General features: G+C 42.6%; 1 protein-coding gene across 4 annotated transcripts in view; it reads right to left on the bottom strand.

Moving 5' to 3' along the window:
- The window catches only part of ST3GAL1 (ST3 beta-galactoside alpha-2,3-sialyltransferase 1), a 78,750-nt gene that overhangs the window by 8,320 nt on the left and 42,764 nt on the right, over nucleotides 1–27,666 (bottom strand). For all 4 annotated transcript variants that reach the window (XM_071553802.1, XM_071553805.1, XM_071553804.1 and 1 more), the window contains exons 2-4: nucleotides 17,161–17,990; nucleotides 7,264–7,460; nucleotides 3,991–4,170 (exon numbers count right to left, since the gene is read on the bottom strand). In XM_071553802.1, coding sequence (XP_071409903.1) covers nucleotides 3,991–4,170; nucleotides 7,264–7,460; nucleotides 17,161–17,472 — 689 coding nt within the window. In that variant the 5' untranslated portion in view covers nucleotides 17,473–17,990. The remainder of the gene's footprint in view (nucleotides 1–3,990; nucleotides 4,171–7,263; nucleotides 7,461–17,160; nucleotides 17,991–27,666) is intronic.

Below are 27,666 nucleotides of genomic sequence, written 5' to 3'. Positions count from 1 at the left end.
TGGCACTGCACAGCTCATCACGAGTGCTGTAAAAAATCTCCCTGAGTTTGTTTCAAGTGAAAAAGTTCTGGTGGACTGGCCTCTTAATTAGAGTATATCCCAAAATATACTCTGCATACTTATAGATGAGTTGTTGGAAATCACTGAAGTCATTAGTTTAATTTAAATGTTTTTACTTGGTTTTTGGTAACAACAAGGCTCCTGTCATTAAGATTTGATTTTTTTTTAACCTTGGAACACCCACACTGTGAAACCTTAGTACAAATCTTCCCAAACCTGTTGTGAGTTGGCAATGTCATCATCTCCTTAGGTCCTTCTGGACATCCCTGACCTTCAATCCCTGCTCTATGCTGGATGCAGTGAGAGAGATGATGGGTGGGTGGTTCCAGCCCTCCCGAGGTGACAGAAGATGCTAATGGAGAAAGGGACACTGATGCAGACTTCTTAATCTGCTCTCAGCAAATATGCCCTTGCAGCTGCTTCCCATACCTGACCCTGACTGGGTAATCAGTAGGCATAGTCTTGGTGATCCTGTGTCCTTTTTGTGGTTATGAAGATAAAAGAGCTTCTTTCAGAAGTAATACTTAAGTCCTGCTGTCATTTGGCTGCAGAATTTCATAAAATTGCACAGAAAATATTGGCACACTGATTAAGACCAAATGGAGACCTATGCTCTTATGATCATGTGAAACCTGTGCTGCAGGGCAGCCAGGAAGTGAGTGATCCAGTAAGTACCACACAGGAGCAGGACAGAGTGAAACCTGCAATGAATGTAGCTACAGATGGTGTAACATATAATTTGGAAAACATCTGTGAGCCACTTTGCAGGGGTCTAGTGAAGCCTGTCGTTGTTCCTGGCCACCTTGTACAAGACATTTACTGAACCCTTGATGCAAGTGGAAGATGTGCAACTTTTTAAATAATACAAAAGTAGTCTTTGCCAAACCAAGTGGAGCTTTTTTATACTGTGCAGAGTCCTAGAAAACTTGCAGAAAGCAAGTTAAGGCAACTAGTCTAAATATATGGCTGATGAAGGTCTGATGGTTTCCTATCCTCGAAAAGGCTTTTCTGGGATAATGCATAGCCTTAGAGAGACACTTTAAGGTGGGACATACTTCAGTCAAATGGGACATATCTCAGAGAATCATTCAGCTATCAATTCAAGATAATATTAAGGCCATCTGCAGTTTAGCTTTTGTTTTGAACTGTAAAAATTCTTAGTATGCTATTGGGAGAAGAATATGTTTAACTCACAGGAGAGTATGTTTAACTCACAGGTTTTGAGTTTTAGGAAATTAATCTTTCATTTGAATGGGATACATAAAATTAAACACTGTGTAAAAGTCTAACCAATACAAAATGTTTATCTTTTTTGACTATGAGTGCACTTAGGTTTTTCTTAGCCTAAGCTCAGTTGATACTATGCAGTCTGTACAGAACGCATGATGACCAAGCAGGTTGAAGTAGGGAGGTAAGTACTTCTACTCTTCTAAAATACCAATTTGCAGATGTATTTTATTTTTATTTCATGCCTTCTTCCCCTTAAAAATGTACACTCAACAGTTTCCTTGTACAGGGTGGCATTGTGTGTTTAATGTATGCTCATAAGGCTAATTCTACTAGCTTAAAATTATGTTACATATATTGCCATGATTTGTGTGCTTATGATTTCCTGCTTTTATTATTTCAGAATGTACCAGCTTATTAATTATGTAATTTCCCTGCTTTGAGCATGGAAAAAATTGTAAAATACTGGTATTTCTTCCATGTGGTTAAATACTCACACATTAATTTATACCAGATACTTACCAAGCCCATATATACAATCTACTTATAAATATATAATATATCCTGTAATTTATTACATAAAGATCCTTTCCTTTTCTTGTGCTGTGACTGCATTGTAGTCAACCACTTATATCTTCCTAATAGGTTAAGAGCTCACTTGACTTGCAGTGCAGACTTCAGAGTTCAGGAAGGGCCTAGAGCTTTCTTCTGGGGCAGGGACAGGCAGTAGACCTGCCTGCAAAAGATGTGCCCAGGTGAATTATAGAACCATAGAATCACAAAATCATTTAGGTTGGCAAGACCTCTAAGATCACTGAGAACAAAAATTAATCCAACACTGCCAAGTTATCACTAAACCATGTCCCTAAGTGCCACACCTAGATGTCTCAAGTCCCTCTAGGAATGGTGACTTCACCATTCCCCTGGACAGACTGATCCAATGCTTGACAGCCCTTTTAGTGAAGACATTGCTCTTAATATCCAATCTAAAATTCCCCTGGTGCAACTTGAGGCCATTTCCTCTTACGCTGTCACTTGCTGCTTGGGAGAAGAGACTGACCCCTACCTCACCACAAACCTTTTCTTGGGTAGTTGGAGAAAGCAACGTTTCCCCTGACCCTCCCTTACTCCAGATTCAACACCCTCAGCTGCCTCTGTTGCTCCTTATCGGACTTGCGGTCCTGACCCTTCCCCAGATCCATTCACCTTCTCTGGACATGTTCCAGGACCTCAATGTTTTTCTTGTATTTTTTTTGGACAATTCTTGTGAATTGTACAGTTTTCTCAGTGATTTTTCAAGTTACAAGAGTGTCCTGAGGATGGATTTTTTTCAAGATAACTTATGACTCTATAGATTAAATCCTGGTGGTGAAAAAGCTAAAAGGAAACTAACCCAGATTTGTTACAACTTAATAGAATCTTAATAATTGAAAATAATCTAAAATGCACATGCAAAGAGAGAAAGAAAATAAAAACAAGAAATAAAATTTCATTTGTTATTCCATCAAAAAGTTTTCCTTAAAATTGCAAAGTGGGTCTTATGCTCAGTCAACATGCCCAGGACATAGTTTTTCAAGTTTTAAATCTTTCGAGACTGAAATTGGGAAAAAATGTAGAAATGTAGAAATACTTCAGTCTGGAATTAAGTAATCTGATCTGCTCTTGTTGTCTGTGTGTAGCAGGGTGCCTCCAAGTAATCTCACAAGGCTGTGGTTTTGCATTCAGCAGATAACCTCACACATAGTACAAATGTCACATACTTTCCTCTCTGGATTAGGAAAAGCCAGCTTATGGGAAGGGAGAGAATCTGCTAGTAGGCGTCCAGAAAAAAAAATGCATTTTGATCACATTTCTAATTCTGGTGCTGCCATATTAAGCAGGACAACCTTTACTTCTGACAGCACTCATAAAGAAGAACTGGAGAATAAATTCCAGTGTGGCACATTATTGACAAGTAGAACACTTGAATTTAAGGCTAAGACTTGCATCTGACACACAAAACATTGTTTTGTTTGAAACACAGCTCTCAATCACATTCCACCAGGAAAGACAGACCAAACTCCTGACCATCCTGTCCAAGAGAGAATGCTGTGGATGGGGCACTAAGTGCTGTGGGGCTGTGTCTTTACGTGAGCAACATGCACACCCCTCTCTGACTCCTTGTTCTCTTCTGCAAGTGGAGTATTATATGTTGAAGTATCCCTTGACCACCCAAGTGTCTTGGATGGGATAATCCAGCTATCTAGGGCCACCACTAAATGAATAACCCAGCAAACACCTGGTTCTGTAGATGGCTTTTGGATGGGTGTACCTGGGTCCAGGCATGCTGGCTGCACTCTCTGTACTCCCAAGGGACCAGACAAGGAAGGATGAGCCGAAGCCCGAAACAGGGCACTGAACTCCAAAACTCAGGAGGCTTCTGCTCAAACTAGCTGCCTCCAGCATCAAACTCTCCCCTTTTCATATCTCTGAGACCACTCTATAGGGATGTGAAGACATGGGTCTGGGTCTTTGCCTCAAAGACTGCACCATAACATTAACTTTTCCTAGAAAGCAAGTATTCAGGGTTGAACTATGACTTGAGAAGGTCTGTAAAGCACCCCTAGGCTGTATCAGAAGCAGGGATTTGCCCCGTGTAAGTTGTGATCTCCTACAGCAATATGAAGTATGGAGCTCCCACCCCTTGTGCCTGCCCTTACTCACAAGTTGATGGTGCCTGTGGTGAGAGCGGTGACAACCCAGCGCAGGTCCATGGTTTTGAAGGGAATCAGGATCATGCTCACATTTGTTGCCAGCTCTTTGTAGCTCTCTGGATAAACAAAGTGGTGAGTGGTCTTGCTCCCAACATCTGATTCGTAGCCAGCAGTGGGAGCACGGTTCATTCTGCAGCCCACAAACAAGAAATGAGAAAGTGAAGAAGGAGGAGAGGAATTACGTAGGTACAACACATGTGAATCTTCACAAAGTCATTTGCTTGAGGGGCAGGAACTTGCTCCTATGGCTAAGAGAAGTGCTGTATGCGAGCTCTTCAGACAGCCTTGACAAGGTGTAGAGGTCTTCAAACAAGCTGGAATGATCATCACTCATGTGGATAAACAGTAAATGAATGCTCAGGTTTAGTGTGGAATTTCTTGATTGAATAGAAGTGTCTACAAAGCAGGTATATCTCTGAGCATATTCCTGAGTACCCTTGACAGTCAAAAGAGAGCTGATAAAAGAGTGGTGAGTCCAGAAGGACATAACTGATTTCATCCTAAAGCTGCATCCTCCAGTTGATGACAAAAAACATTGCCCTAAAGTACATTATCTTGACTTCTTGTAGTTTTCTTTCTCCCCATCTCTACAGGTGTATTGGAATGTCTAGGATCAAGGTAATAAACTATGTTATGTGTAATGAGAAGCAGCAAATATTCCTTATGGTTCTCCCATGAAGAGGCACCAAAGTGGCAGGGACATACACAGGACCTGCTGCTGACCCTTCATTTATTCAAACCTTATTTTGTAGTATGTCCTCACACACTGGTAAAGCTATTCAGGGTGACCCCGCACACATGTGAGGTGTTTTAGGTAACCATGGGGTCAGTGCATGGAAATCTGTCCAGGACACCAAGGTTCAGTCAAGATGTGTCGGTCAAACAGGGCTACCCTACCTTATGTCGGGTGTCCCAGGAATCAGAGAGGGGGTTTCTGAACTCAGGACTGCAGAAATGCCTCTAAGCTTATGTTCACTTGTGAAAGCAAATCTGGGAACACATTAGCAATTCCTTCTCTGATGCTTTTGTTCCTCGATGGTAGAGATTTGCATATTTCTGTGGTGCAGCAAAGTGCAGATTAAAGATCCCTAAAACAACTTGCATGAATCCATGGTGCTGTGCAACACCATGGAGAAACCCCTCATCTGTCTGTGAGCACAGTGGGGTTTTTCTGCAGTGACATTAGTTCAGCTCCTGGTAGAAGCACAAGGAGGACAAGGAAGGATGTAGCTGATGAGGTGATGAGGAGCATGGTACGTTGCCAGATAACATGCTGGCCTGGCTGCTGATAACAGGGGAGGCAAAATCTGTTTATCAAGTCTATGCCAGACTGTGTTACTGCAGTGCTCCCCCAGGTGAATTACTTAATTTCTTCTAACTTCCTACAAGGGAGTTATGAGTGTAGGCAGATTAGCCTGCCAGCCTACACCGATTTGTTATTGAGTTCCCTGTTATTTGCTTCCCTGCCAGCAACCCATATCAGTGCAGAAATACCGGTAAAGCATGAGACTTTCTATCTTTTATCTTGAAATTAGTCAGTTGAAGGTATAAAACATGTGGGGTTCTTTCTGCCAAGACAAAAACAAGGGTGAGATCTTAGTTATCTTACAACTTGACCTGAGGTACCTTTCCTACCATCCATGGTGGGGCTGCCTGTGCCATATGGCAGCCTCAGCAGGAAGGACTGAGTAGGAATTTCCTGCTGTCATGAAAGTAGATGGTTATGCAAATAAAAGTGGGTTGGAACATGCAGGAAGGAAAGGTGTCCTCTCAGACTCCCTGGCTCTTCCCCACACTTGGCTCTATTGCCAGAGCATGTGGAAGTGAGTATCACCAGGGAATTTGTGTTTGACGCACAGGGAGGTCACCTTCTTTGCGCAAATTCCCATGGTGAATCCTGAAACCTTGTGCAATCCTTTCAGATCTGGCTTAAGATTGCTGAAATACAAATCTGAGACTAGAAGATTCAATTTCAAGTCACAGAGAGTTTTGCCCTTGCCATAAATGCATGGCTATGGGATGGGCAAGACCTCAGAACAGAAACATGCACCTGAGTGTGTTACTCTTTACTTACTACTACTAGCTGTAAGTCTAGCAAAGCCTTTTCTGCATGACTCTGGAAACATAGGCCAGGTAATATAAGTAAGTCCACTCAGGAATGGGGCTGTCTCCATAAGGACACAGGGTTAAACATAAGTGCACCACAACTTCCCACATTTCCAGCTGCCCTCCATTCGCAACATGTAGGACTAATGCTGAAGGCTCTCCTCTTTCTTTCATGGATCTGAAGACCAGGTTGGTTGCCTCTGCCTTTGGGGAGGTACTTTTGGCAGAGAGCAAGACATGCAGCTGGAGGAAGTAACACCTGAAGTGACTTGTTGTGGATATTTAGATATCAGCTGAAGATTCTATGGCATGTCTGAGCCACATCAGAAGCCAAGGTGGCTTAACAGTTCAAATAGTGCTTATCTTGTGTTGATTTGCTCTTGGCTTCAGTGTACAGCTTCCTACCAAGTGTTTTCTTGTTTCTGAGAGTATAATCCGACATGTAGCATTTTCAACAGCAATCCCTCTCTTCCTGCCCTTTATTGCTCCCCAAATTGTACTGTCCTGGGAGCTATGGTGTGAAAGGTGGACAACACATTGGAAATGAACTTAGGCCAGGAATCTTGGCTGCCCTTAAAGTGATTAGCTCTTCTTACCTAGTTCCTGCCAGTGGGACAAAGTAGCCAGCTTTCATTGCCTCAAAAGGGAAAGGCAATGTGATCCTTTAAAAATGACCTGCAACCAAACGAGTTGCCTCCTGTCCACTGAAAAGTGACTTTGGCTTCCCGACCCCACCAATTCTTAAGAATGAACTAGTGCAAGAACATCAAATCTGATACAGTCAATTAAGTGTCTAAAAGATCACTTATGAGTACTAGCTACAGAAGTAATTTTTATTCAAAACATATAATATTTTATGTTCTCTTTTTTTAACATATGTGGGTATGGATTGTGCAGAACAAAATACAGTATCAACACCTATTAACATTTTTTTTTCCAAGCTAAAACATGGAGTCCTATCTCCAACACACATAGTTTCTATCCCTGGAACTTAGATTTTACTTAAGTACCAGATTTAGTAGACAGTCCCTGAAATCTTGTTTGCTCACTTGTTACCCAAAATACCAGTGAATTTTAGACAGCAAAGCCATTTGGAGCTGAGGTGGTTTTTACCTACCTGAGCACAAAGTCATGGGAGTCAATATCTTGGCCATACTGAGACTGCCGAAGGTTCCCAGAGTTGCCCACAACGGCACATCGTCTGCATGTGTAAGTACCTCGCTCCTGCAGTGGATCTCCATCCCCAGGAATGACCTCAAACAATTCTGTGAGAGTGGTGTTTAAATTCTTCGGAGCTTTCTCTCCTTGCAATCTCTGTTAGGGAGAAAAAACACTCCAGGTTACCAATACAGGCAGGTTTTTTTGTGAGCTAGATGTAGCTTCAAGTGTCTCCTCAAAACCATTCTTACATCTGTCTGCAGACATTGCTTTCAGCAGTACAAGGCTTCAGGTTGTGAACCAAAGTGTAATAAAATAAACAAAAACTGCTTCCCATTAACTTTTTAAACTTGACTGCCCTTTTCTCTTCCACCTCCTCAGATTCCCACACCTCCTCAGACTCTGTCTAGCCATGATGGAACAAATCATGCATTCTCCCCTTGGCTGGCCTTAGCAGAATAAAGGTTCCTCTGGTGTCTATAAGCGTAAACCCACCATGGGCAAGATACCTTCTGTAAAAAGGACATGTATAATTTACTCTAATACTCACAAAAAGGACAGAAAAGTCTCAGGGAACCTGATGGAATAAAGAAGTGGCTTATATCCCTTCCACAAATTTTGGCATATGGTGGAAGTGGGAGAGGGAAATGGAAAGTGAACTGTGGAGGAACCAAATGCTAGTGCAATAGGAAACTACAGTACAGTTACTCCTGAGGGCTTAAGATGTAAAATCACCTAAAAAACCATCCCGGATGGAGAAAACCACCCGGACCTTGGTCATTGTGTCTGTTGCCATGGAGGGAAAACTTTTGTAGCAGCTCTGTGGTGCATGGTGGAAACAATGGCTGGATTGGGAAGGTACAGGCAAGGTACAGGGGAGGTGATGGTCAGACACTCCCTTTCTTGGGCTCAGCTCTCTGAGGTCTATTAAAAAATTTGAGAGTGCTGGCAGGCTTACAAACACCAAGGCCCACCCTTGTGGTGCCACTTGCTTGTGAGCTCATAAAGGGAGAGGAGAATGGCTCCAGCACAAAATGGACCAAAAAGGCTCTTGTCTTGTTCTGCCAGCCCAGGGCAAGGAAAAACAGGGAGGGAGTGAAGAGAAACACCTTTTTCCACGACTCCCAGGAATGGCCTGGGGTAATTTGGCATTAGTTTCCAATGTGTTTCCCTTGACTGCACCAGGAACTGTTAATTTGTCCTGCTATCTCCGTCTCTCACACAAATACACTGTTATTTTTGTTTAAATTCCATGCTGACTCCTTGCAGAATGTTATTTGCACTGAAATGAACAACAGTTCTGTGGAGCTCACAGCTACAATATGACATTGAGGCCAAGAACTTGAAACAAAGAGGACAAAGAAATGTTGAATGCTTAGACTTACTCTAACCCTTCCTAATCTATATACTTGTATGTGCCCTGCACAAGGTCAATAGGGCACAAAGTAATTAGGATGCCCAAAAGAGCACTTCAACTATGACCACATATGTCACTGTTTACTAGATGGCTCAATCATCTAAGTCAAAAAGTTATCTCAAATTTGTGTGTGATGCTACAAACACATGGCCATATATATAAACTCTTGTGTATTCTTTATGAATCCAATCTAAGCTGGTCTTACTCTGAATATGTGAAAAACAATGTTAGAAAGACTGCAGCCTCCAAAATAATTGGAAACTTCATAGATATCATACAAGTGTAGTAGCAGATGTATAATGTAGTAAAATCTGACCTTTTTTTAAAAAAGGAACTTACCTTGAGTTATTTGAACATACATTTGCATACACCCATGTATACTCTCTGTAAAGGTGAGCTGACTTTTAGCTGTATTTAAGAAATGAAAGCAAATCTAATTCTTGAACTGATTTTCCTTGAAAAATTCAGATGAGGAAGGTAATTTCCAGAAAATTCTAAGTACATGGGCTTCCTTTTTAAGTTAAATTGCCATTTCATCCAGAATGACAGAATCAGAAAAAGAAAGGACCTGGGGTATTGACACATTTTTTTATGAATTAAAATCTTAAGAAACATCCTGGATAGGCACCTCCATTTGCACAGCACAGGCATCTGCCTTTCTGTTATGCTGCTGTTGGTACAGAGTAACTATTGCAACCAAGTAGAAACATGGGTATAACATCAGCCTGAAAGCAGGACAGCATCATCCTACAATCCCTTCACAAATACCATAGGAAGTACACAATTTCCACAGGAAGAACTAGTACTATTGTTAGAAATTCTCTCAGTGACCTCAAACAGGATGATGACCTTATCACATTGTATGCTGAATATTCATACAATGAAACAGCTGTCCTTAACTAATTTAAAGTTCTCTGTTTTAATTTCCTTTATGATTATGTGATTGGGCTCTACTTCTCAGGCCTAATCTTTAATCAACACTGGTTAATCTGTGATTTTGCAGCAAAACAGAGAAGAATTAACTTCAAAGCATATGCAGCTTAAAAAAGTTCAGATGTAATGTGCAGTCAGTTCCTTATTGCACAATGTTTGCTTGGCTTATTGAAAAAGACCATTTTAATAGCATTACAATTACAAGCTTATTATAGTCACTTTCTCACACCAAATTTTTTTTTTGAGTGATTTTTTTTTAAACAATCTGCCACCAGTCTGTCCTTTCCCATGAATCAACAAAAGCCCTGGGTGAAAGTCTGTCCATGCTGTGCAAGTTAGAGCCATAGCAGTGACATGTGGCATTGTTGGGACAGCATCCTCCCTCTAAGTGCTGTAGATGTGCAACAGGGATATGTGTATGGATATAGCTGCTAGAAGTGGCCTTATATACACTGAAATACCTGACCCCTGTGTCCTGAGTCAAGTGGCTGCTTTCCTCAGAAGTCTGTGCAAACAATACCTGTGTCTAAAAAAGCAGTTTAACCTTTTGCCCAAGGCCACAAAGCATCTTAACCTACCCTGTAGGCATATATAAAATATCAATGGATCACTTAACACTCCACCTTACCTCCATAAAATATTTGCCTGGCCCTTGCGAGTTAACCTCGTGTTGTTGAAAACTGTAATTGGGAGTTCAGATTGAGAAGTTTCCTAATCATCTTCACAGGGAAGAAAAACCGTGATCTTACTTAGCCTTAGAAACTCCCCATCTCACATACAGAAATTTACTAGCTGGATTTGCAACTTCTTATTTTACAAAAAGCAAACAAGGAAAAAAAAGCAAGAAAAGGAACCCTCAAAGTTCATGCACTTCCTTTCTTCAGCCATGAATGACTTCCCGTGGAAGAGTGTGTTGTTCCTTCTCTCATCACTACGTGCATACCTCCATTAAGGATGACAAGGAATTTGCTGCTTATATAAACTTCTCAGAAGGCTCTACTGGGCTCTCCGGTACTAACACATTGACAGCTCTTGCCAACAAGCAATATCCAAACTTGGTCAAGGAGTTGCAAAGGAAAAGTGTGAATTCAGCCAAGGCTGCTCAGAGCTAACATCTTGGAGTGGTGAGGACACAGCTACAGTCATAGAATCATAGAATAATAGAATGGTTTGGGTTGAAGGGACTTTAAAAATCATCTAGTTCCAATTGCCCTGTCATGGGCAGGGACAGATCCCATTAGACCAAGTTGCTCCAAGCCCCATCCAGCTTGGCCTTGAACACTTCAGGGATGGGACATCCATATCTCTTGGTAACCTGTGCCAGGGCCTCACCACCCTTAAAGGAAAAATTTCTTCCTAATAATTAATCTTAAACCTGCCCTCTTCTGGGTTAAAGCCATTCCCCCTTGTCCTATTCCTACATGCCATTATGGAAAGTTTCTCTCCAGCTCTTTTGTAGCCCCCTTTAGGTATTGAAATGCTGCAATAAGATCTCTCTAGAGCCTTTTCCTCTCCAGGTCCAACAACCCCAACTCTCTCAATGTCCTTACAGCAAAGGTGTTTCAGCCCTCTGAGTATCTTCCTGTCTTCCCCTGGACTTGCTCCAAGAGATCCATGTCCTTCTTATGTTGGGGCCTCATAGGAGTCCGAGGAACCTCAAAGGAAAGCTCTCCTGGTGCCTGTGCACCCTGCACCCATGGCCAAGTTTGGCAGTGTATTAAATTCAGTTTCAAAATCCCAAATTATTTTCAAGTAGAATAGATTAACCTATAATAATTGGTGTGATGTGGATACAGGTAGAACATGGATCAAGGCAGACAGGTATAGGCGTGGGTCTGTCATCACTGCCAGCACACAGCCAGGCAGCTGGGGGAAGCTGGTGTAGCAATACTGGGGTTTATGTTTTTTCTAATTTATTTTAACTGTTTTTAAAAGTTTTAAGAGGGAATAAAGCCCCATGAGAATCTCTTTTGCACAGCTACTAATTGCCTAGCTGGAGCAGTTTGGAGGCATTAACACTCAGGAACCACTTCCTAGTAAGTCTGGTGGGGCAAATACAGGTAACCTCCATTTTGCAGCCTGAAGGAGAGGTTAAAAGGAAGCCATCAATTTTAAAAATGCTCCCTTAGTTTGGAAAATATGGCATTACTATTGTTGTATTTAATATTCTGCAATTACTATGCATCAAAGAGTTGAAGGAGAAGAATATAGAGACTTTCAAGTTTGGGTTTCATTCCATGATTTGTGTCATCAAAAAATTTACAGTCTCAAATATGAATGCATATGTGCTTATATTATGTAAATAACACACAATAATATGCATATGCCAAATCATGTGATTTCTGACTTCCATGGCTGGTATCAGTCACCTCTATGCTTCCTAAGGTGTCGAGACCAGGCCTCTGCACGCTGTGTGTGCCCTCGTCTCTGGTTGCAGGATGCTTGCAGCTCAGGAGAGTGCATTGCAGTGCTTAGAGAGATTTGCAAGCTTGGACCACCTTCAGATCCATCTGTCCTCACCATAGGAGGAGCAGCTCCAGCCTAGCTGGACATACATGGGGGCTGCCAGTGGGGGTAAGAGGTAGTCCAGGGTCAGGTTCTTTCAGAACGTCCAAAGCTGCTCTAAATGTCACACTTCCAACCACACAGTGCAACAGCAGGTGGGACTGGCATGTGGCAGGTACCGGGACCAGATCCTGGGACCTGGCCTGGATTTGGAACCACCTACTGCAGAGATCTGGTAACTACGTGCTTCCTTCAGTGCACTGAGCCCTCTGTAGTGCTTTCAAAGTGTCACAGACAGTGTCCCAGTTTAAAAAAAAACTTCTGGTGATCAAAGTACACAGGCACATTTTCTACAAAGAGCATTCAAAATGCATGGCTCAGGTGCGAAGTAGCTCTGCTGCTGTCTTAAAATTAAGTGCAGCTTCCATAACTTTCCCAGCACGCATGTTGAGGATGCCCTTTTGTACACTAGCTAGTTAGCAGATTTTTAAGCCAAAGATTACATTTTTTCCTACAAACATAATGATTTTAAACATTTTCTTTTAGATACACCAATAACATGGCCCCAAGAACTGAGCTATCTTCCAAAAAAAAGACAGCAAAACTCTCAAATATCATAAGACTCAAGATAAAAATTGTTATAACATGATGGTTTATGAACAATGTGCTACAGATAAGATTGCCAGGAAACTCTGAGTCTGAATTTACTTATCACACCTTTAATCCATCAACCTCAACACATTTATTTTGAATTTAGAACAGCATGTTCTGATCTCATATTTTTAATACTTTATGACCACCGAGAACAATGCATTCACCCCGAGAACAAAACAAGAAAACTATAAATAAATGCTATGTTGTGTTACAGCATGTAATTCTTGCTGTTTCCTGATGTATGGGTTACTAAATTTAGTGAGAACATCCACAGCATTTGTGTCATAGTAAAACAATGGAAAACTTGCAGGTGAACCAGCTATGGAGGTAGGAAAGAAAATATAAACAGAAGGAATGTATCACGTAACACCAGGTGCCACCATCCAAAACACTGACACTCTCACAGTCCCTGAGCATAAGATAAGGGAAAGCAGAGGAGAGACAGGAAGGGATGAGGGGAGGGAGGGAAGGAGGGAGAGGGAAAGGAAGGAATTTCTAACAAAATGGTTACAGCCTGGAGTGTTATTAATGGCCAGATCCTCCCCAAGAGCAGAGGACTGAAATTCAACTTTAAGTCCCAAAAAGCACAGAGCAGCTACAGCAGTGTACCCAGGAGGAGAATTTGGGCCATTATTTGTCACCCGACTAAAGTAAAGAAGGGAGAATTTATCAACTGTGTAGATTTAAGCAAATGAAAAGCAATGAGCAGTTCTGACAACATGCCCCTTGTTTCTATGAACATAGAAACAGCCAGGTACATTTTCAGATGCTTCTCTAGAGCAACCCTGCCCTGTGCAGCAGGATGAGCCAGTGCAGGGATGGTGGCATGGACCTTCTCTTCCCTGCTTCTTCCTACCTTCACAGGTGGTAGCACTAAATCCAGTACAGACAAACAACTTTATTAACAGCAGGCAGGAATATTTCCTTCCAAATGGCCACATCCAACCAAGACCAAAGAGTTTAAACCATATATTCTCCAAATAAACCATGAAGCAGCCTGGCAGCCATGTGAAGAGCTGTAAGCAAGTGAAACCACCCCATTCTTTGGCCCCAAATGTCACTTTGTTTCCAGTGCTGGTCATTAGCCTCTGAAATCAGTCCTCACTGTCCTAATAGTGGAGGGATGCTAATGCTGCAGGGACCACTTGGATGAATAACATTCACAGGTATAGCAACAGGGTTGAAGGGCAACGGAGGACAGACCAAGCTTGCTAGATGGGCAGCTCTCTGGCAAGGCCTCTGCCTGTGTTTAGTCCAAGCACATCTCATGACAGGAAAATCACAACCATGTAATAAATAGCTCCAGTGCAGTCACTGTCATCTCAGTGTCTCAGTTATAGCACAACAAAACCACCACACTGTCCAAAGGCAGTTCCTGACAGAGAACACAGTCATTTTTTCCCTGAAAAGAAGTTTGAGCAATCTCAGATGTCCTTGTGCCTCATCTTTATGTACAATATAATAAAAAGTCACAAATTACTGAGTTGGGAAGGCATACAAGAGTAAAACATGGCCATGAGCAATGTTTTTTTAAAGACTGGCCAAAAGCTCAGAATCACTTTGAAGATGAGCTTAAAAATGAACAGTAAAAAGGGAGTTCTGTCAGGATGCACCTGGGAGTCACTTACTGCAAAAATGACACTCACTGTCTTGGAAAAGCTTAACCAAAGCAACATGTGCATTAGAAATCAGTTGCAATGAGGAGGTGAGGCCACATCCTGCCTAGGTTTATCCAAAACCATCTTTCAGAGCGTCAAGGCACTTTCTCCACTTACCATAGATTAGGGCCACGATTTTCAGTAAGTTATTGACTTCCAATAGACACTGCAGTTTTGGGGGACACCAAAAAATTTCACACATCATGGTTGAAGATAGAAAAACATCTAGAAATACTAAAATATTTATTTTTAACATCTGAAAAAAAATGCTTTGATTTTGTATTCTGAAGTGGTGTATTCCCTTTGAACTTGATCTGAATTTAAAAAAAATAAAAATAATGAAAACACTAAAATAGGGTTAGACAGCTCTGAAATTTAATGAACAGCTTTTATTTGGGGCAGAAGAGGGGAGACTTTTAACTGTTCTGAAAGGCACTGTTTTTTTCATTTTACTGAAAAAGAAACAGACCTCCCCCAAAGTAATCTGTTTCATGTTGAGCTGATTTTTTTTTAATGCCTTTGAGTACTGTGTCCAGTTCTGGGCCTTTCACTTCAAGAAGGACATTAAAATGCTGGAGTGAGCCCAGAGAAGGGCAGTGAAGCTGGTAAGGGTTCAGGAGCACATGTCCTATGAGTAGTGGTCGAGGTAGATGAGAGTGTTTAGCCTGAAGAAGAAGAGGCTCAGGGCTGACCTTGTAATTCTCCACAACTGCCTGAGAGGAGGTTGTAGCCAAGTGGGGGTTGGTGTCTTCTCCCAGGCAACTAGGGACAGGATGTGAAGACATAGTCTAAAACTGTGCCAGGGGAGGTTTAGGCTGGCCATTAGATGGAATTTCTTCACAGAAAGGGTGGTTAGATATTGGAACAGGCTACCCCGAGAGGTGGTGAAGTCACCGTCCCTGGAGGTGTTGAAGGAATGCGTGGACATGGCACTCAGTGCCATGGTTTAGTTGACATGGTGGTGACCAGTGATAGGTTGGACTCGACTACCTCAGAGATCTTGTCCAACTCTTCAGATTTCTTCAGATACTGCTTCCCCCCCGGCCCCCCTCAGTTTCAGTAGAAGAAGGGGAACCACAAATTTAGACTTCTGTACTAAGAGTCCCAAGCTCTTTTCCTTCTTTTTTTTTTTTTTTTTAAGACAGAATGCATTTAAACCTCATTTTTAAATTAGTGAGTTCCAAATGCAGAATGCAGCATGGCGTTGCTTGGGGCAATGTGCAAGCTCATGTGTCCATGAGTAACCTCATCCTCTCATCTAATAAGCTCAGTTTGGGGTATGATTCCTCCTCTGAAAACTTCCAGTTATTAGATCAGCTCAGATCCTTGGTGAAATCTCAAGCCAGGGCAAGAGGAACTAGCAAAAGGAACTAGAGGAACTGAAGTTGCCATCTTCCTTTCTCATGGCTTCAACAAAGCCTAGCTAGGAATCATGGGGACTAGAAGGAAAAGTGTCTGGAGGCTACAAGAAAAAACACAAGTGATGGCAAATCAGAGTCATGACCAAGGGATAAGTGAAAGGATACAGTAGCTGGAGTACATAAGACATATCAAAAATGATGATTTCATCATAAACTGCTAACATAATTTATATGAGTTAAAAATGTCAGAGTTCAGAGGCATTTCTTTTTCACCAGTAAATGCAACAGCCAGCAATGAGAAGTGATAAATCCAATGTAGCCTCATTTCTACAGCCCGTCACATCTCCTCCAAAACCCAAACATCCCCACTGCAATAGTGGATGTCTGAGGGGGCCCCCCGAGGGGGTCATAGAAGAGCTGAAAGCCCTGATTTCAGCAAGGGTTGTAGTCACCACAAGACACCAAGTTGGAGGCTGTTGTGTGTTCAGATAAAGGCACAGGAGACTTTTTCCTGAAGAGGGAAAAACCAAGTGCAATGAAAGCATTATTTCACTGGAGTTGCTGTGGCCAGAACTTGTGCTTTAGCAGCTGGGCAGTGCAGGCCAGAGTAGCTCATTCAATCGATGTCTTGTTTCAAGAGAACACAAAAAGACTTTTAATAACCAAAACATCAGGATGGTCCTTTTTCATTTCTGTGCTTTTTGAACAAGGTATCTGCTAGCTTTCATGATACTTGGATTAGACTCCCAGGGGAGGTTGGACCACCCTGCTAAAGGATATGCCAGGGCTGCTCCTTCCCAGAGACTCACAGCCACCCATGTACTTTCCAGATCTGTTTTACATCATCAGCCATGATGGAGGATGTTTTCACAGGCATGGAAATAATAATTTTCCATTTAATCACGCTGATTATTTACATATCTTATGGGAGGGAGAGTCCCAGGGGATTTACACACTTCACAATGGGTTTGCTTTGCTACCTTGATGGATGGCAAAAAGCCCATCTGACACAAAAACAGCCAGCTTACAAAGCCTGGTCTTTTGCAGTGAAAGGAGAAAACGGCAATGTTGACATTTCAAGTTCTGGATTTACCACCTAACTCTGCCAGGGACTTTTCTACCTTGGAGCAAGTGGACATGCACTCCAAGCCCCTCTGAGCTAAACAGAGGCACAAACACCCACCTCCTCCCACCTCTGCCTTCCTTGTCAGCTGAGACAGCAAATGCTTTTGGCAGAAACCACCTCTTGCTATCTGCTCAGCACCACTTGAAGCCTGACACTGCAACTGTCACCCAAACTCCAGGCTTTATCCACACCTCCCACTTACCAGCCACCACCTGTAGCTGTCTTCCGGGACAAAGGCATTTTGTGAGGTCAGGAAAGGTTGCATAGTTGAATTAAATCTCTGATCGAACCAGAGGGAATGTCCCATCTCTGAAATGCAAGTGTGACAGCTGCAAGGTCTCCTAGGGTACTTGAAGAGTTTTTGAACTTGCTCTGAAAACTGCATGACAAGATGTCGGGGATCCCAGGTGGTCGTGGTCACCTGGTGTGTGTAGTTCAGCAGAAATGATGTTACTGTGATGAGCAAAAAGGCAAATGTAAACATTTTCACATTTCTCCTCCTTACGACAACCATCTTTCTTTCTCAGGTTCTGTCACCACTGCTGACCAAGTACAACGTAGGATCCAACGTAAGGCAAGAAGGAAAGGGTGCAGCAGGCACCTTTCAGTTACCAACCCGTGCTTAGGCTGAAGAGATTGACTCCACTACCTCCATCCATAAGGGAAGAAGCTTCATCTATCCCAAATGGGCTTAAGGAAGACAAAGCTGGATATTTTCTTTCACTTTTCACTTTCTTGAAGTTTCTTCCACCTCTCTGTGTCCTGCCGCTAGTCTCTTCTGATGGGGCTTAATGAAGACAGACCCTTGTCTTTCCAGGTACCAGAATATTCGAAGGGGAGAAATATCAGCATTAAAATTCAGGTTTTGAGTGCGAGAGCAAACCATACATTAAAACAAGAGAATTGTAGAAAGAAGATGGTGGCTATTCTTTTTCTTGAAAGTTCTTGAAAGATTGGACCATCTGGGGATGTACATTCCATCAGAGAGACATGCTTTGAAGTCCATTTACGCCATGGAGAACTGTTTGCAACCTAGAGACACACAAACAAAAAAAGAAAGAGAAACAATTTTCAGATTTTGTTTTTGCATTCCTCCCAACCTATTTTCTCTGCTTTTCTCTGCTCATCTCAAAACTGCTGATCAGCTCAGAGCCCTCAACACAGCAGCTCCAGCATACCCAGAAGCTTCAGGGTGAAATTTCTTAGAGGGCAGATCATCCACCTGTGGACACTGACTGTCATTGTATTGAATCAGCCTCCTCTCTCTACTCTGGCCTTATTTGAATTACAGTTTGTAGCTATTTGAATGGCAGTGACTCGCCACCTTCCTTCAGGCTGACCTTGATAGCCACAAGCTATGCAGCAAAGTATTCATAACTCAGAGCAGCTTAACAAAAGCACTGGGCAAAGGAGGGAGAAGCAGAATAGGGAGAAAGATGAGTTGCTTCCTTTGTCTTGCTCCCCCGACCCACCTTGATTTCTTAAGGATCGAGACTGGACTTGTGCTTCAGAGAAAGCCAGGCAAGAACAGCTTACATATTCTGTGACAGACAGGGAAAATCAAAGTATAAATAGCCTTTGTTTCATACGGATTATTGCTATTTTTCCTGCCCAGGAAGGGTAGATGAGGGCAGCCTGTGATCTCAGAAAGTTCCCGTGATACCCCAGCCTAGGCAGAGGTATGGAGCTGCCTTGAGTATACAGAGGAACCCTGAGCCACTCTCTTTTCCCTTCCTGGTGTTCTGGGCCTGGCGGCACTGATTTATACAAGGTTTTAAAACACAATAAATGAATCCCTTCCTCTATCAGTGTTGTTGTTTTGTGGGAAGAAAAACAGGTTTTTTTCTAACTTTGGAAATTTTGCAAAAGGTCCCCAAAGTGCCATGGCTTAAATAACATTCTTTTGGGGCCTTGTTCTTTTTTAAAAAAGATAGAAAAAAAATCGGAGAAGCAACTGTGTCAGACTATGAACAAGTGAAAGCCTAGCAAGAGAAGTCTCATTCACAGCTCAGCTGCAAGCTTCAGGCCAGCAAGGACCAAAAATGCAACTTTAAACCCCATCATTTTAACCCATTCTGTGCACCACATTAATGCAGGATCCCCCTCATTGCATCCCTCAAATGTGATGCTTATCCAGATGTGGGGGAAGTGCAGCTGGTAAGCATCCCCAACTTTGCTGCTGGCTCCTCTCCTGAGGATCTGAGAGGAGCTGCCCCAGGCCAAATCACTTTTCCAAGGTGTCCTAGTTCAGCAGGTGGGACCAGTTTATCACTGTGTGGGTGTGATCAAAGTTATGTATTCTACACTCTCTATTCATTTCCCATGAACTGTTAACAATGGACCATTTGCAGTAGCTGCCCAGGGCACACCCGACCCCTCAGGCTGTGAGCTGTGACAACTCCCCTCCAGGAAGTCATTAGCACCTCCACACCCAGCCTGAGGTGTCATGTCTGCTAATGGATCATCAATGATTCTGAATACCCTAAGACTCACAGAATGAGATCACCCAATATGTAATTCCCTGCCCTGGGAGAGGTACTGCGTGGTCCCACCTGGACCTGAGGGGATATAATCTTGGGGGTTTTGGGACTTGAGGATCATTCATTGGATCCAGAGGAGGACCAGAACCTTGGCCAGACTGTGACCGCCATCTGCACCAACAGGTTTCTCCTTTCTTTTTACTTTGGACTCAGGGGGAACCATGTGGGGCTCAGCAAAGGAGCTAACAAACACCATTGTGTTTGTGCCCCAGGGTGCTGGGTTATACTTCTGGGTTTTGTGCATTAAACCCAATTTCTCTTTATGCCATTGCATTTAATATTGTTATTAAATTGTAACTCTGACTTATAATCTCATTTGTGTTGGGTTCGTTTCTCCTGCCTGTTTACCTTTAAACCAGCACACAAGGGGTTTGACACAGCATCTTGGAGGCAGCATGGACTTGGATTTTAGTGTGGAAATATTTAACAAGTCCCATAAAGCCAAATCTGAAGACAGAAGCCTCAGACCACGGTCTAAAGCCTTTGCTCCACCTTTCTCCTCACACATGATGGGCAATATGTGCCCTTCAATTAGCTGCTGTTTGCCAAATGCCTCAAGATTTATTTTAAGTCTGGCCCCTCTGACTGCATTTATAGGAGCTCAAGGGCTCAGGCTGAGTAACAAAAAAGCTTTATCCTTGCCCAGTAAATCACACAGCACGAGGGAACCATCCTGCACACACTTTAATGTATTAGAGGGAAGTTTTTGAACTAATCAGAAATCTTCTGAATAATTCCCTGGTAAAATTCAGGAGCTGCATCTAGAGAGCAATGGGGATGCTGCCACTGCCTTGGTGACTTAGAAATGGAGCTTAGAAGAACAGCCCCCATGCACACCAGCTGGGTGGTCCCAAACACATTGCTTTATTACCCCGGATGTAGTTGTTAGTCTAACAAAAACACAGCTTCTAACACTGCCCAAAATATGCCAAATCCCAGAAGTAAATTGATTCTCCATTTATAGAGTAGATAATTCAAGTGCTATGATGTTGATGGGTCGAACCCCCACTGCTGTCAGCACTAGACCAAGTCAGTATTTGTGAATACAACTCCTGCTCTTCTGTTATATTTTTAAGAGGAGGACGGAGGGGGTTTATCCAGCCTTTTTTGGAAAAGCTATAAATAGAGTATTGTTCATAAAACAGTTCTGGCCTCAAAAAAAAGCACTTATTTCACTCGGTTTATTTATTTATCTATTGCACTCAGCTAAAGTTAAACTTGTATTTACAATTTGAAAAAGAAAAAAACCACCCAAACCAGTGTTTACACAGTGGAGTGCAATGTCTACAAACTGTCTTTTATAGCATGTGATGGGAAGGTGAGAAACCAGAACTCCCAAGTCCCTTTTCCCATGTGGATATAAACACCCAGTGCTCTGTTTTAATTCTTGCTATTTACAGTTTTCTATGAATGTTCATGTTTCCTGAAGATCCTTGTGACAGAAATAGAAATATATATATACATATATAACCTCACAGAAAGGCTCTGAGGGCTACATATGTGATTTAAGGCCTGAGGAAAAGGAAGACTGAAATGAATGGAAAATGCTTTCTTCAAGTTCACAGTGACTTGGACCAGGTCCTTTTTTTCCTGTCTTACAACAGATGTAAGGCCCAATTGAGACATCACTACTTTTTACAGCATCTTCCACCACATCCCTGACTGCCCCTGCATCTCCCTCTGCTCACATACCATTCATAAATCTTTGCAGAAGTGTTTCCATCAGATTCACCAAGGTGCTGGGAAGTGAGAAGGACAGGGACTGCTCTGGGAAACCATGCAAGGTTGCCAACCCCAGCTTTTGGAAATGTACTACCTCTGGATACTACTTATGGTGTAGTTAAATTAAGCTACAAGTAAGTAGCATGATACCAGCCATGGTCCGAATCAACATACCTCAGCATGACCTTGGCAGTACATCTGTGAACAGGCTATTTTGACCTTAGAGACCCAGAAACAATTCCTGGGGACTTCAGATACAGAGATTTAGTTCCCAGCCCTCTCCCAGCTACAGTCCCCTGAGAGATAAACACAGCTTAATACTGCATGCCTACAGCTGTGCCTGTGGGCAGAGATCCCAGCTTAGCTCATGCAAGCAGCAGGTTAAGCTACCTTAAGTGATTGGGTGCTTAAGGTCTTATTTCTGGTCTGGATTTTGCCTGCTACCTTCTCACTCCTCCCCCTTCAAACATTGTCCCTGTCTAAGACACCTTTATACACCCTGGGACAGCTGATTTATGTTGGTAACACCCAGTGATGTGCAATGCAGGCAAAATGCTAAAGGTTGGCATTCCAGGAAGAACAGAAGAGAGGTTCAGAGGAAGGGGCAGGTTCCTCCAAGCTCTGCCCAGAGCATAAAAGTGGGTCCATTCTGATTAAATGGTCATAAATGAGTGCAGAGGTTAATCTTTTGTCTACATTTTACATTATAAAATCAATCCAGAGTGATTGTTTGCCTTTGTTGTCTTCTCACATTTTAGAAAGAAGGATCAGAGAGAATATTTTTTTCCTTCTATTTTTTTCCTCCAAGGTAGATTTTATTTGCAGTGTAAACTCACAATCTGAAGAATGTCCCTGGTCTCTTGCCAATCTGGCAATTAACTGACAAATATAAAAACACATTGGTTCAATGAACTAATATAAAGAAATTCTTAACAACTTCAGGAAATATTTTTTTCACAAATCCACCTACAAATGCAATGTATTCTCACTGCACTTGTCAGGTTATGTGACAAAAGCTCATCTGCACACCCACAAAGGAGCACAAAAAGAAACTAGCAGAATGGGAAGCCTATGTAATACCCTACTCCAGCTGCTCCCAGGCCCATCCTAGGAGCCATCAACTCATAAGAGTCTGCACCAGCCCAAAGGACCCCAGGGGTACACAGGCAGGTGGAAACATGAAATAAGGACTCAGAAGAAGGGACATCCTGCCTAGGTCCCTCCCAGGGTTGGTCCTGCACAGCCTCAGTCTCAGGTGTGAAACTCACCCAGGTAAGTTTGTGCTACCTTTAGGACTGAGATGTAATGCTGCTTTGGGGCATGGGACCCCTTATGGGGTGCAGGGGTAGGGCATTTGAGGATTACAAAAGATCTGTGTGATCAGCCACATAATACTAGCATAATGGTTAATTTTTTAAAATTTCTTTTAAAAGATGGACCTTTAAACAAAAAGTATGTAGAAAATAATAATGAAAAAACATTGAGAAAAAAGTCACCGCACTACTACTCACACCCCCACATTGTAAATGTCCCAGTGCACATTTTTGATGACTTGCCTAGCAGAAAGGTGCTTTGTACCAGCACCACGTTAAGGAGATCTTCATTAGGTCATGTTAGGTGCTGATGGTTCAGGATCCAGATTTTCTGGTCTATAACTCACATTAAAACCTTGGTTTGAAATGCACTCTCTACTTTGAGGTTGTCATGATTTTTGACACAGCATGTCAGGCATAACAGCACAAAGGAAATGGGGAGCAGCATCCCTGTACAGAGATATTGCCAGTGTTCCATTCACAGCTGGAATTGTTCAAAAGTCTCAAAGTCCTTTAGACTTAATATCACATATCCACCTGCCCTGTCGGAATCTGGGAAAGGACAACCTGACCTACTGCAGCTCTCTCATGACTGATGGTGTCCATTACACAACTCCTCTACATCCAACAGTATTTTACAGCTGGAAGCTCTATACTTTAAAGAATAAGTCCAAGATTTGCTGCAATTTGACCTCAAGAGACTGTGCTGTGCTAGAAGGGTCTCGGTGGCAGAACTGCCAGTACCCATTTTCAGAAGCACAGCTCAGATTCCTGCCCTGTAAAAGCACCAGAGATAAATTAGTTTCTCTGCTGAACCACTGACAACTATATTGTTATAAACCCTTTTGGCAACACCAACAGTGTGTCCCCAAGCACCTTTTCTGCTGTTTTGGGACTTTCTTCCTGTCCACACTCCTTGTGAGTAACTACTTGAGCAACTCTTGGTCTCAAAGCCCTGGCCTGGGAAAAGATGGAAGGTTAAATCTTGCCTTACTGTACCCACAGAGGCCCAGAACAGTCTTAGAACATGTCATTCTAGGGCAACAAAAACCATGTCCCTGGAAAAATACACATGAATTTCCATTCCAGGCCTGTGCTTAAGCCTGGAGAGGAACAATGAAGGGGACTGTTTCACTTCAAACCACAGGCTTGCCTGCCGTACCCTGGCTCATCCCTAGCTATCTCCCACTGGCCAGCGCTGGTTGACATTTAGAAAGAAACACTTCATTGGTCTGACACCTCACCAGAGACCTCTGAAAGCAACAGGCTTTTGCTACATGAGACGGAGTGTGAATTACATGACAGCCTGGCTGCCAGTCAGAGTTAAACACAGGCTGGGAGTGTGACCCTTAACCAGATGATGCTGGGACATCCTGTGAGACCTCTGGTCCACTTTCTTCAGCTCCTGCAGAACAGTCTCACCAAGCATCAAAGGCCACATGAGGGCTGTAGATGTGAGGGGGTGCTGCCTGTGCCCCAGCACAGCCTCTGGTACTTCAGCCTGTTCTTGGTAAGACACCACAGCTCTGACAGGCAAAGGTGAGCCCTATCATTCTCAGACACCAAAAGCCACCACAGGATACAATTTTGGAAAAGTACAAGCTGCCACTTCCCTTTGCCCTTTTCCATCCGTCTATCCATCCGTCCGTCCATCCATCCATCCATCCATCCATCCATCCATCCATCCATCCACCCACCCATCCATCCATCCATCCATCCATCACTTAATTGCATTGTGGATTGCATATAATTCCTAATCTGTGGAAGTGTGTTCACGGCAGGTTTAATATGAATCCTGAGTAGCCTGGTCTAGTGGAAAGTATCCCTGCCCATGGCAGAGGGGAGATGGAACTAGATCTTTAAGGTCTCTTCCAACCCAAACCATTCCATGATTCTATGTTTAATTAAAATAAGATTGTGTTTTGTTTCTCAGAGCTAACTGACTCCTTTCTCCTGTCTCATGTTACATCCTCACTGGGATGACATAGGTGCTGCTGACCTGTGTGCTCACAGACTCAGAAAGGCAGACTCAAGTCTCAGCTGCCATTAATGAGGGAGAAAATGGTCTGTAACTCCTCTGCCCATCCCTGATCATGCTGAGAGGCATAAATCTGTTTGACTGCCACTGTAAAACAGGGTCACAGCATCAAAGCTGGACAAGGGAGTTGTTACATTGCTCTCAATTTATTAAAATTCTCACCCTAAGCAAACCAAATTAATCATTTCAACACTGCCTAGGTAAAAAAAAAGCATTCAGGAACATTTAAGCCATGAAAAAAAAAATAGCTTGAGACAAATTTGAATGCAGGACCTCCACTGTGCTTCTTGAATTTGAAGCCAGCTGTTGGGCAGTGTTTCATCCATCACAGAGAACAGAAGAAAAAAATGAAGGTGGTTTATGGAGCATAACTGCAGGCATTTTAGGTGCCAGTGATCTGAAAAAGAATCTTTACCTACTTGTGTCTTACTAGTAAGCAGGTCTGCTGGCAGGCTCAGGCTGACCAGGTCGATAGGAAAACTCCCTGGTACTCTAACACAGTCTACCCTGCCTTTGTGCGTAACAGGTTTGTTTAGTTAGGGTAAGCTTTCTGTGCAAGATGTGTATGAGAAACTTGGGTGGGGAATTTGCATTCTGATGCCTCAAAATAAATATTTGTCTTGGCAGACTTTATCAGGCTTGTTGCTGAGTGGTCTGGAAATGAAAACTCCCTCACAGTGTTTGAAGAAAGGGCTGGAGGATCGACTTCAGAAAAGGTCATGAGTGTTCCTGTACCCTTGAATGCTGAGAACGGCCATCCCTGCAACCTCCCACCATGGTGAAGACATTTTTTCCTTCATCACCTCCTCCTCCCTTGCATACCAACAGTTGACTCCTGCAAAGGCTGGAGAAATCACAGTGTTAACGTCCAGGATTAATTGTGCTGTCCTGCATGGGTTACATTGTCCTGCAGTTCCTACTTTGTCTTTAGGCCAACTAGGAAATTTTGCTTTGAATGGAACTGAAAGTGGCATGAAAGATTGTCTGGTTCTTAAATCTCCTTCACAAAGTTCAACAAGACCAAGTACAGGGTCCTGCACCTGTGTCACAGCAAACTCAATACAGACAAGGGGATGAAGGGATTGAGAGGAGCCCTGAGGAGAAATACTTAAGGTACCAGAGGAGCAATTGGTGCTCACAGGCCAGAAAGCCAATTATATCCTGGGCTGTATCAAAAGCAGTGTGTCCAGCAGGCTAAGGGAGGTGGTTCTTCCCCTCTGCTCTGCTCTGGTGAGATCCCATCTGGATTACTCTATCTAGCTCTGGGGTTCCCAGCACAGGACCTGTTATAGTGAGTTGAAAGGGAGAGCCACAAGAAGTGATCAGAGGGCTGGAACACATGTCTTACGAAGACAGGCTGAGATTGTTGGGTTTGTTCAGCCTGGAGAAAGCTCTGGGGAGATCTCAGATCCTGGTGTCAAAAAGGGGCTTATAAGAAAGATGTGAAGAGACTTTTTAGTAGAGCCTACAGTGATAGGACAAAGGGAAATGGTTTTGGGCTGGGGGGAGGCTGGTTCCCTCCCCTGGTGCCACCAACTATGCAAGGACGACATTCACCTGGGTATCACTTATCACTTGGAAACACATGGATCACTCCAACTGTGGAGATAAACTCATGATCAATTTATTTCCAGTGAGAACTATAATGTGAATTAGTCTCTATTTATATAATGGCCCTTTGTTACTGCAGTCAGGCTTGGTGTCATGCCAGGCTCAGTGAAAAAAAGCACTGATAATACTTTCCAGAGTAAGCCTAGTGTTGAGTTTTCCAGGTCATTACAGTGCCGAAAGAGGACTCAGCCAGATCTCCATAGCATGAAACAATCATGAGATAAACTGGGAGAGGCCAGTGAAAAGGGTGGTTAATTCAAACTTAACGGGCAGCTCCACTGCTGACCTTTTTATGGTCTATTCCTTTGGACCAAACTGTGTTCAAATACTTTCAGGACAAAACAGGAGCACTGGAATGACAGCACTGTCCAGCCAAGCAGTGAACAGCAGCATTTATGGCCAAGAGGCTGGAGTCTGCCAGGTCACACCAGGGATGTGTTGAAAAAAAACAATGGAAAAATAAGCTGCCAGTAGGAATGTGTTCCACAGCCCCTGTCTTGCTAGAAATTGCTTTCAGGTGAGCCCTACCTCTTTGCACATGCTCTATTAATGAAAAATAGCACCTCTGCTTACCTAGTGGTACTTAATTTTCTTTTATATATTCCAAATCCCTTTCCTATAGACACATTGATGTTTTAAATAGCAACTATATTGCTACAAGCTCTTAAAAAAACTCCTTCCTTTCCTTATTCAGTAGTTTACAGTGGTGGACATACGCATAGATTTATCTGCTGGCTGAGAGTTTTTCTGTAGCGGGCCAGTATGGGTTGGGATGGGATTCTTTTGGCCAGCAGGCTGTGAACCCAAAGCGTGGACAATGAAAATAAATTTACAGTGAAAATTCTCAACTAAAATTCACTTGCTCACTAAAATTAATTCCCTTTATTTCTGTAAATTACTTCAAAGAGTTCCTCAAAAACATCAAAGCAGACAACTGTACACATAAAAATTGCTGTTGATTCCTGTTGACAAATTTTGATGGCACAGTTCATGGTGGACAAAGTACCCCTGCACTCTCACATCCTTCCCATGCCTTTAGGTAATTTGTAGGCTGGGATCAAAGCTCAGCTACCTTTTGCTTGGGAAAAAAAGAGTTATCAAAGGGATTTCCAGGACACCCATATGTGTTTGCACCTAGAGGAACTTTTAATTGGTTCATGATAGGACAAGTCTAGAACTGAAACTGGTAAGGAGTTTCTCAAGTACAATTTATTTTTGTTTCTATTTTGTTTCATGTCAGTTTGTCAAAATTGAATCTTTCAATTTTCCATCTTTATTGTCTATTTCAAGAAACTTTAAAATAGGATCTTTGACATTTTCAATGAAAAAATCTAGTTTTCATTTTGCAAATAAATTTCTTCTAAAAATGTCAAATTTATGGTAATTAATGCAAAACATTTAGAAATTCAAAGCAAAAAAATCTAAACAACAGCAAGGAAAAAAAGCTCTATTTTCACTCCTGGTATAAGAAAGGTGAAAAAAAT

This window comes from Pithys albifrons, chromosome 4, assembly GCF_047495875.1.
Source record: "Pithys albifrons albifrons isolate INPA30051 chromosome 4, PitAlb_v1, whole genome shotgun sequence".
NCBI lineage: Eukaryota > Metazoa > Chordata > Aves > Passeriformes > Thamnophilidae > Pithys > Pithys albifrons.
This window is presented reverse-complemented; position numbering and strand designations above follow the sequence as displayed.